The sequence below is a fragment of the Nicotiana attenuata genome, unplaced genomic scaffold, assembly GCF_001879085.1.
Source record: "Nicotiana attenuata strain UT unplaced genomic scaffold, NIATTr2, whole genome shotgun sequence".
Lineage (NCBI taxonomy): Eukaryota > Viridiplantae > Streptophyta > Magnoliopsida > Solanales > Solanaceae > Nicotiana > Nicotiana attenuata.
In genome coordinates this window covers 261,543-272,898 of record NW_017670417.1, presented here as the reverse complement: position 1 = coordinate 272,898, position 11,356 = coordinate 261,543, and the positions used below count along the sequence as shown (strand labels likewise).

General features: G+C 45.8%; 1 protein-coding gene across 1 annotated transcript; it reads right to left on the bottom strand.

The window, feature by feature from the left end:
* Positions 1–9,443: 9,443 nt before the first annotated feature.
* On the bottom strand, positions 9,444–9,941 carry LOC109239130. Its single transcript, XM_019405651.1, has one exon. The coding sequence runs from the start codon at positions 9,939–9,941 to the stop codon at positions 9,444–9,446; it is 498 nt and encodes a 165-aa protein (XP_019261196.1).
* Positions 9,942–11,356: the final 1,415 nt, after the last annotated feature.

The following is an 11,356-nucleotide window of genomic DNA, read 5'->3' as shown; positions in this document are numbered from 1 at the left end:
AATTAATCTCCAATTAAAATTTATTAATTATCCGATTGTCCACATAATCAGGAATTATGTCAAATTACTTAAAATACTCAGGTTTAATACATTTTATACACCTTACTATTATCGCCATGTAGTACCTTGTATGGTACTAGTCCATAAATACCGGGTATTTTAGCTCGGGTCGTATTTATACCAAAATGACAAACTTCGACGAAATTTATTTTCTTCGATTTGCTTACCCTCTCACCTTCACGAATTTACTCATCACTTGTTTGAAATAGAAAAATGCTTATAATCTCAAAATAATCTCATTCTCAAACTTACGTCGATTAGCTTACGACGAAATTTTAACATACGAAAATGCGGGATATACCATCTCATTTTCGAGCTTCTATCAATTTACTTATGGCGTACTTTCATGTACGAAAACATGGAGTGTAAAAAGTATAAAAAAAGAATAATAAAAAATAGTGAAAACAGTAAATGAAATTAGATTATGAAGAAAAAAAAGAATATAAAAAAAGAAGTTAAATGAAATTAGAAAAGAAAAAAAGAAAAAAATAAGAAGAAAACGAGAAAAAGAAAAGGAGAAAAGAAAAAAAAGATAAAAAAAAGAAAAGAAGCACATAAATAAAAAAGAATTGGAGAATAAAGAAAAAATTTCCCACAAAAACTACTATGGGTAGGAAATGTAACTAGTTTGATGGGTAGAAAAACAAATGGCTAGAGAAGGATAAATAGTTTTATTTTTGTGGGTAACTGTGTCATTCTCCCCTTTATTTTATTATCGAATTTCTAACACGAGCTGTGATGAAATCTTCAGAAAATGCATTAATCTGATAGATACGCTGTAAAACTAGTAAAAACTTATTTATCTTGATAGAATCTACAAGGGTTTCTTATTTTGGATAAACATGATTGCTGTAAAGATTTGAAGATTATGTCATTCAAGCTTCGCAGCTCAGAATACCTTTTCTCTTTTTTCTTCTGTTGCAGGTGATTGACCAAAAAGTATAGTACTCTTTGTTAAATTAATTAAAAGATAACAGAGGTGAAAAGTGAATCCTAGTCAAGCATAATAATTCTTAGATCTAGCTAAGAATTTAATTGATATCGTTTACTTAGTGCTCAGAGTCGTGTATTCAATCATTAAATGCGCACCATGGAGAATAAATGAAGAATGAATGATGAGCAACAAATATGGAAAGTGGCACTAAAGTTAAATAAGAAGAACAATTCATCCAAATATCAAATGATGTGGAAGATTCTTCCTTCTGACAACGAAATATGGCTGAACAATGCTTTCTTGGATCATGTGAGTGCAAGGGAAGAATAATCAATAAAATCAATCACTATGGAAAGGTGAACTTTGTATTTTCTCTCAAGGGTCAACTTCTTATAGTAGATTTTTTTAGAATGAATCTCACGTGCCTCTTTCCTCTCTCTCTTTTTCTATTTATATAGGATGTTCTCTAATAATCCTAAAAAGTACAACAAAGGGAATATTCAAGGGAATACTCCTATCTCTAGTCCCGAGACTGCACTAGCCGTTATTCCTACTCCTCGCTATTCGACCTCAGCTTCAGCGGCTTGCTCAACGACTACACATTGTTGGGCTTCGGTCGACCTCAGCTTTGCCGCCCAAAGTCGACCTCTTCTCACTTAACGACCCCGTCACGCCTGATTTCTTAATTCCTATTTTGACCCATATAGTTAGTCCCTTCACTTGTCGAGGTCACCTTCCAGTCGGCCCCGATGAGTGGACTTTATCAGTTGGCAACTTAGGAAAAGCTTTTTGGCGTGATGACCAAGTAGGGATGTTTGCAGCTGAAGCGATGACGTGTCGTTCTGAGAGTCGTTGGTCACCAAGCTGGTGCAGGGTACGTCACGATACATGCATCATCATTGCGTATCTTCCCGATGCGTTGCCTCGTTCTGTGAGCTCATGTCGTTTTGATTCTGGGGCAGCTAGCGGTTCTTGCATTGATTCGAACGCCTATGATGCCTATAAATATAGAGGGGAAAACATCTTAAAGGAACTTTTGCATTCTTCTAATTTCTACAGCCCTGCGCTTGCTTCTCTTTCTCCTTCTTGTGTTATTGCTCCCTGCAACCGCTGTCGTTGCCACCCTTTCTTTTTTTTTTATTCCCTCGCATACACATCATTGGAAAATGGCTACAGTGACTCCCAACACTGAGATAATCTCTAACCCTACTCCATTATTGGTGGTCGTGCCTTCTGGTGGCGGAGAATCAACGGTGATAGAGGATGAGAGCTTTCCCACTGTGGAGGAGATCATTCCTCGTAACCCTACTTCTAGGTCTGACTTCTCTAAGGAGCCCACCCTTGAACCAGAGTCTGCAAAGTCTGAGATGGAGGCGAAACACCTTACCGCCCTTAGGACCAAATACGGCATTCCAGCCCACGTCGACCTGGTTCCGGCCGGAGATGATGTGGTTCAAGTTCACAGGCTCGGGTATTGTGCGTTCTACGCCTACCCGTTCCAGATAGGCTATTCTCTTCCTCTTCCTCCGTTGGCGGAGGAGTTCTACCGCTACTACCACATCTGCCAGGCACAACTCTCTCCCCACCTTTACAAGATCTTCCTTATGTTGGCAAAGTTTGCGGAGCTCGCCGGCTGCGAAGTCTTTATCTGCCATCTACTGCATCTCTTCGGGCCGAGCTTCCATAGGGGCACAATGATTCACCTCCGCCGCCGCGGAACCAAAGGGTTGGTGGCGGGGATGGATGATAGGACGAACCACCAGTTTTGGGCCCATTATTTCTTCATTAAAACCGAGCACGTGGTGGCAAACCCTTGCGACTTTCCTGAACAATGGAATTTTGCTCGTAAGTATCGTTATTTGGTGTACGTTCTTCCCTTCTCTACGTGATTCGTGACTTGTTACATCATTTTTCCTTTTGCAGCTGAGAGGCATCCCCCATCTTTGGTCGCCGATATCAGTGATTGGGTGGCCCGTATTTTGCCTCACATCGTAGGGATCCATCACTGGGCGTCTTTTAACAAGAGATCAGGCTCAATCCCTCAACCGATAAGTCGGGTTTTGCCCTTATAATTATTTCACTTGTGCCGTGGTGTATTTCTTTTTTCCGTTTATAGTTTTCCTTTGATACTAGGTCGAAGAACTTCCAAGAAGGTGAAGGATCTTGTCCCCGCATTTCGCCAGGCGGTTGCTTTGGCCGGGATGTAGTTTGTGTTGGCCGAGTCTGTGCGAAATACTTCTTCCTAGACTCTGGTATTAAGCGAGCCTGGTCGTCAGACGGCCACTCCATCAGTGGAGATCTCGGCTTGCCCGGTGGTTCATTTAGTGGACGAATCTTCCCCTAGCGAGGAGGAAGCGATGCCATTGAAGAGGCGACGAGTAGAAGTCATGGTCGCACCTGATCATGGATGTGGAGGCGACATGCACTTCAGCTACGGGGACTGCTCCCCCACCGGAGGTTGCGCGAAAGCTAGGCCATTGGAGACGGTGGAGGCTGCTGCGGAAATAGAAACACAGGGGCAATCGAGGTTGACTCATCGTCTGCTGGTGGTAGAGGAAAAATAGTCGATGTAGAGGATGACAGGTCCGAGTATGATATCGACCCCGAGGAGGTACGGACTTTCAAGGAGAGATTTACTTGAGTGGAGGTGAGGACGGAGGGGTCCACTCGAAATATTGTCATCCCCCTGGATTTCAACTTGTAGGTCAACTCGGAAAGCGTGGTTCCATCTTTGGCCCCCCTATGCACGGAGCCCGAGAACAGGACCTTGCAGACGCTGAAGGATGCGGACATGTTGTTAGGCATTTCCGAGATGGCCCTGCGAGTAAGTCCTTTCTTAGCGTTTCAATTTCTTCTTCCTTTTACGTCATTTGTATTTGCTGACCTTTCTTAGTCTGTTTATCATAATCTCATCTTGGTGAATGAGAGCGCCCATCGGGAGGAGAGGAGGATGAGACTCAATAAGAAGATGGAGTCAAAATACAGAGAGTACCGTACTAAGCACAAAGCCCTGGTCCACGTGCTTGGTGAGGACTCTTTGTTCCTAACTCTCCGTGACGACCTGAAATAGAAGAGTGAGGAGTTGAAGGTGAAGGATGACGAGTTGAAGGAGAAGGATGATGAGCTCGTGAGGGTTATTGGCAGGTGCAGCGAGCTCAAAGAGACGTTAAGGACCAAGAATAATGAGCTCGAGGTGAGCAGGCGGCCATGGCTGAGTGCGTCGACCTCCAAGCTCAAGTGACATCTTTACGGGTCGAGCTTGAGCAGAGCAAAACTGTAGTTAACGACTTAAGGGACGAGCTGGCTGCCAAAGCTACGGAGTTGGAGCGAGTTGAGAGATCTAGATCGGCTGCTGTGGCGGAGGCAGCGGTGTTAGCAGGCACTATCCGCGTCCTCAGATCAGAGCGAGCTAGTGAAGCAGAAACTTCTTCTCTTAAAGAGGTAAGGCTGGAAGAGCGTATAGGTGGGTTGGAAGGGGAAGTCTTGGATTTGAAAGAGCAGATAACCGCCCTTAAGGCTGAGAAAACACAGCAGCAGGCTTAACCGTCTACCTCTCAAGCATCCACTTATCCCGACGTCCCACAAGATTTGTATGAGAAGTGGGTCCATGCCAAGGCTTATCTTGACATATACAGGGGTTTGATGGCAGCCGGAAAAGCTTCTGAGGCGGAGTTTTAGGATACGCATGTTAAGGCACGTGCAACTCGTGTCGCTTGCGGCTATGACCACGGCACGCCCGGGATGGATGATGACAAACAGGATTTGGACGGTATTGAGCCAGATGCTTGGTACGATGACGAGTGTTCAAATGAGGGGGGGCGCCGGTGGTGATGGCGACAGGGGAGTTGCGCCCGAGTAGCGTGCTTTTCTCTGTACTTTTGTTCCCTTTTTTTTTGTGTCTTGTGGGCACTTGTTTGGCCCTTGTAAGATGATATTTTGTAATGATAATACTTTTGTTTTCTGTTCTTGAACTTCTTTTCTTCGCATGCTTTTTCCTTTGTAAGAGTTCCTGACTTAGTTGAATCGAACGAGGTCGGATGTTAATGAATTCGACCGAAGTCGAATGTTAAATAATTCAAACGAAGTCAGATGTTAATGAATTTGAATGAAGTCGAATGTAAATAAATTCGAGCGAGGTCGAATATTTGACTCTTAAGTGATTTGAACGAGGTCGAATGTAAATAAATTTTGAGTGAAGTCGAATATGGGTCGATTCGAGCGAGGTCGAATGTAAATAAATTCAAGCGAAGTCAAAATGTGAGTCGATTCGAGAGAGGTCGATGTTCGATTGTTAAGTGATTCAAACGAGGTCGAATGTAAATAGATTCGAGCGAAGTCGAATGTGAGTCGCTTCGAACGAGGTCGAATGTTCGACTCTTAACTGATCCGAACGAGGTCGAATGTTAAAAAATTTGAGCAAAGCCGAATTAGATTCAAGCGAGGTAAAATGTTTGACTCTTAAGTGATTCGAACGAGGTCAAATGTAAATAAATTCGAGCGAAGTCGAATGTGAGTCGATTCGAGCGGGGTCGAATGTTTGACTCTTAAGTGATTAGAACGAGGTCGAATGTAAATAGATTTGAGCGAAGTCGAATATGAGTCGATTCGAGCGAGGTCGAATATTTGACTCCTGGTGTAATGTATGAACTTGGAGGATATGAAAAACTCATGTGTCTGTGCATTTCGCTCTATTTATACATTCATTGGAGAAGTTTACATGTCTTTGCTATTTTCATGCATACATTGGGGAAGTCCCAGTTTATCTAGTCCCTTCATTGATTGACCTGGAAAAGCAATTTGAGAGGTCGAGCGATGAACTTATACTTAAACTTCGAGACGCTCTCTTCGTCGCCTCGTTAAAAACCTCCCCGGGAAAACCCAATTGGGACAATACTCGGGTAAGGGAAAAAAGAGTACGACTCATGAGACGTCTATCCTTAGAAGTTGAAGTATTTGAGGTGGGCGACGTTCCAATTGTTTGGTAGTAATTTTCCTTCCATTGTTTCCAGCTGGAATGACCCTTTGCTTACTGCCGCCGTGATTTTGTATGGGCCGTCCGAATTGGTTCCCAGTTTTCCCTCTCGTGGGTCTTTGCTCGCTTGTATTTTGGCTATGAGCACGTAATCCCCGACTTTGAGTGGCCTAATTTTTGCTTTTTTGTTGTAGTACCGCTCTGCCTGTTGTTTTTGAGCTATCATTCTTACGTAGGCCATGTCTCTCCGCTCTTCGGCTTCGTCGAGGTCTTGCCTTCCGTTCTTGTTGTTGCTTGGACCGCTTTCATTTGAGTATCTTAGGCTTGGTTCCCCAACCTCAACTAGTATTATTGCATCAGTCCCATAGACTAGTGAGTATGGAATTTCCCCCGTGCTCGTCTTTAGCGTGGTGCGATATGCCCATAACACTTCTGGCAGCACTTCTGGCCACAGTCCCTTGGCGTTTTCGGGTTTCTTTTTCATGATATTCAATATTTTTTTGTTGGAGGATTCCGCATGACCGTTGCTTGCAGGATGATATGGTGTGGAGACTATCCTTTTGATGTGCCATTTTTTGAAGAACTCGGCGATCTTTTTTCCAATGAACTGGGGACCATTGTCGCAGCTGATTTCTTTGGGGATACCGAAGCGGCATATGATGTTTCTCCATATGAACGTGATTACTTCTTGCTCGCGTATTTGGGCGAATGCACCTACTTCTACCCACTCGGAGAAATAGTCAGTTAAAACCAAAAGGAATCGTACATTACCTCGTCCTGCCGGGAGGGGTCCGACGATGTCCATTTCCCATTTGATGAAAGGCCAGGGCGAGGTGACTGAATGAAAGTGTTCGCCTGCTTGGTGAATCATGGGGGCGTATCTTTGGCATTGCTCGCACCTTTTGACGAAGTCGGCGGCGTCCTTCTTCAATGTTGGCCAATAGTAGCCTGCCCGTATGAGGCATCTGACGAGAGCTCGGTTGCCAGTGTGAGCTCCGCAGTGGCCCTCGTGTACTTCTTCGAGGACGCGTTGTGTTTGATTTGGCCCTAAGCACTTTGCTAGGGGCCCACCAAATGTTCTTTGTACAAGTCGTTATTGACGACGCTATACTTGGCCGCCTACATTCGAAGCTTCTTGTCTTTATTTTTGTCGGGTGGGAGTGCTCCGTCCTGCAAGTATGAGATAATGCGATTGCGCCCGTCCCAAATTAGGTTTATAGATCGTACCTCGACTTGGTCTAGTGATGAATGGAGGAGAGTGACCACGTCCCCCTCTCCGGTTATGCTTTTGGTGGCCGCTGCCAATTTGGCAAGCCCGTCCACTTCGATGTTCTACGCTAGAGGTATTTGATCAAGCTGGCATTCATCGAACTCGGGTAATAGTTTGTAAATTTTAGCCTGATATTTCTGTTACCGTTGTTCCTTAATTTGGAAAGTCCCTGTGACCTGATTGACGACGAGTTGCGAGTCATATCGAAGGATGACTCGCCGTGCTCCGTATTTGAGTGCTAATTTTAACCCTGCAATAACGGCCTCATACTTGGCCTCGTTGTTAGTCATATCAGGGCATCGTATGGATTGGCGAACCATTTTGCCTATTGGGACCTCGAGCACGAGTCCCAGTCCACATCCTGATGCGTTAGAAGCGCCATCGGTGTACAAGACCCATTGGTTGTGTACTTTGGTAGAAGTAATGGCGGTTTCCCTTTCGACTTCGGACATTATCTTCGCACTGACGTCGGCGACGAAGTCGGCAAGAACTTGCGACTTTATTGCTGTTCGCTACTGATAGGTTATATCGTGCTCGCTCAGCTCTATGGCCCACTTGGCCAATTTGCCCGACCATTCGGGTTTGTGCAAGATACTCCTTAAAGGAAAAGTCGTGACCACCGAGATGGGGTGGCACTGGAAATAAGGTCTAAGCTTTCGTGAAGCTACGACCAGAGCCAGAGCTAACTTCTCGAGGGGGGGTACCTTGTTTTAGAGCCGACCAAGTTTTGCTAATGTAATAGATCTGAGATTGCGTACCTTTATTTTATCGTACCAGGACTGCACTTACTGCGACATCGGACACAACCAAGTAGACAAGGAGGCGTTCTCCGGGTTCTGCCTTAGCGAGCAATGGTGGCGAAGACAGGTAGGCCTTTAGTTCTTTCAAGGCGTTGACGCACTCGGAATTCCATTGGAGTCGGTTATCCTTTTTGAGTACGCCAAAAAAATTGTGGCACCTATCGGAGGACCGCGAGATGAATCTTGACAGGGCGACTATCCGCCCGGTCAGCTTTTGCACTTGCTTTTTGCTGGTTAGATTTTCTGGGATTCCTTCTATGGCCTTGATTTGGTCGGGATTGACCTCAATGCCTCGTTGTGATACTACGAAGTCGAGGAATTTTCCAGATGTCATGCCGAAGGCACATTTCTCTGGGTTTAATTTCATGTCGTACCTTCTGAGTATTTCGAAGGCCTCCCTCAAGTGGTCGATATGGTCTTCCTTTCTCTTTGACTTGACTGACATGTCGTCAATATATACTTCCATGGTCTTGCCGAGTTGATTTTTGAACATTTTGGTCACCAGCCTCTGGTACGTTGCCCCCGCGTTTTTTAACCCGAACGACATCACTCTGTAGCAGTACGTCCCCTAATGGGTGATGAAGGTGGTTTTTTCCTGGTCCTCCTCCTCCATGAGGATTTGGTTGTAGCCCGAGTAGGCATCAATGAAACTCAGCAGGTCGTGCCCGGCTGTGGCATCGATGAGTTGGTCGATGTGGGGCAGCGGGAACGAGTCTTTTGGGTAGGCTTTATTCAGGCCTGTGAAGTCCACGCACATTCTCCACTTACCGTTCTTCTTTTTCACCATTACTACATTGGCGACCCACTGAGGGTATTTGGATTCTCTGATAGAACCGTTCACAAACAATTTCTCGACCTTTTCACGAACTGCGTCATCTATTGTAGAGTTGAACTTTTGCCTGATTTGCCTTACTTGGGGGGTAAAATGGGTCGACGTTCAACTTGTGAGTTGCTATATCCTTTGGGATACCTGGCATGTCTGCACGGGAAAAAGCAAACAGGTCTACGTCATTTTTTAAGAATCGATGAAATTTACATGGATCTTGGAGTTTATGGCCGATGAAAACTTTCTTGTTGTGGTCGTCGTCATCTAGTTGGACGGGGTCAGGGTCCTCTACAGTTGACCCTGTGGCTTCTATGATTTCAAGGTCGCTGATGATATCTTTTTTTTTTCATCGCCATCCGACCCCGACTTTGTTAATTTCTATGCTTCCTCGGCTTTTCCTTTCAACTGTTGGGTGTATGTGCAGTCTTGTGAGGTAGCATTCTCGGGCCGTGAATTGCTCTCCCGGGATGCAGAATACTCCCTAGGGGGGGGGGGGATTTAATGACTTGGTACAAGCTGATGGAGACGGCCTTCATGGAGTGTATCCATGGTCGGCCTATGATAGTGTTGTATGCCATATCCTAGTCCATGATGTAGAACATGTTCTCCAAGGTGACGCCGCCGGCCAAGACGGACAGCGTGATTTCTCCAGATGTCCGCTCAACTGCATTGTCAAAACCTGTTAGTGTGATGCAACGTGGCACTATCATGTCCTCGAGTTTCATTTGGGTGAGAACTCGAGGATGGATGATGCACGCGCCGCTTCCATCATCGACCATGATACATCTTATATCAGTATCAAGAACACGTAAAGTAATGACAAGGGCGTCATAGTGAGGAAAGACCAAACCGTGGGTATCCGACTTATCGAAGATGATACTTTCTTCGAGTTCGTCATACGTTTCGTGGCTGATTGACCGTTTGATCTTGTGAGTGGTGGTGAACTTCACGTTGTTGATAGATGCATCGTCGCCTCCTCTTATGATCATTTGAATGGTCTGAACCGGGGAAGGTGGTTTGGGCGGCCCCTGATGCTGTTCTCGCCCTCGGGCGAAGTTGGCCCTCCCTCGATCACTCATCAACTCTTTTAGGTGCCCTTGGTGAAGCATGTGCACGACCTCCTATCTAAGGGCGATGCAGTCCTTGGTCTTGTGACCCCGTTCCTGGTGAAATTCGCAGAGGGCGTTTGACTTTCTGGTGCTTGGGTCGGATTTCATCTTCTGTGGCCACTTTACCTTTGGGCCGAGATTTTCCAATGCGTAGACTATTTCTGAGGGGGAACACAAAAATTGTGAGTTGATAATAAGGGGGCATACCTCTTTCATTTCGGTGGATTCCCGTTCACGGCCTGGATGGACCTTCGTCGTGATGTAGAGGCGGCATGAGAGTGCCTCTGACGTAAGGCTGATGTCTTTCTCGATTAGGTCGTGACCCTGCTAGACCTCTTCTGCTTTCGTTTCTTCGGTCTTTCCTAGACTCCATTTGGACCGAGGTCAGACGTTGATTAGGTCCGTTGAGATCATCCAAGTCAGCCCTTACCTCGACATAGTAAGCGTTGTGTATCTCGTCCCAAGTGGTTGGAGGGTATTTCATGAGTCGGCTTAGCAACTTTTTGGTTGCCCGCGACCCACTTCTGCTCAGCCCATTCTAGAAAGCGGCCACTGCCATTCCTTCAGAAACGTTCGGAAGGGTCATTCTTACACGGTTGAACCGGGCGAGGAAGTCCTTGAGTCCTTCACCTAGTGATTGTTTAATGGCGAATATGTCGTTCACCCTTGCCTCCGCTTTCTTGGCCCCGGCATATGCGGTGACGAACTTGTAGGCCATTTCCTCAAACGTTTCTATGGAGCGCTTAGGTAATTGCAAGTACCAAGTCAGGGTCCCGCCGGTTAGGGTCTCTCCAAACTTCTTCAGCAATATGGAAGATACTTGTTCTTTTGCGAGGTCATTGCCTTTCACTGCAGTAACATATTGGGTCACATGATCCTCCGGGTCCGTCGTACCGTCATATATTTTCAAGTATGGTGGCATTTTGAAAGTTTTTGGTATAGCATGTGGTGCGGCTTCGTCGCTATACAGTTGTTCCACAAATCGGTTGGTGTCCCGCTTTGGTAGGAGTTTTGGGGCGCCCGGTATCTTATCTACCCTTTCTTGATGCTCTCTCATTTGGTAGCGGAGTGCTTTGTTCTCTTTCTCCATCTCCTCTATTTTTCTAAGGATGGTAGCGAGGGCGTCGTTAGCTGCATCATTAACGAAATAAGTGATACCTGTCGAGGGGGGCTGGGTGTGTTGCTCATTGGTTGTTGTGGCAATGTCAACTCGCACACCTTCCCTGCTCGCCATCTGAGCGGGTTTGTTGAGTATACTGTTCAGTGTACTTGTTAGCCATGCTTCTAGTAGCTTTTTTACCGTTGGTGGTGCTTCTTCCGTAGTGGACGTAGAGGCTCTCTTTCCAGGAGAAGCGGTAACGCTGCCATGAAGGGGGGGGGGGGGT

Bases quoted from the DNA above. Each gene is read 5' to 3' on its own strand.
- LOC109239130 (XM_019405651.1), bottom strand. From the start codon at position 9,941: ATGAGTGATCGAGGGAGGGCCAACTTCGCCCGAGGGCGAGAACAGCAT.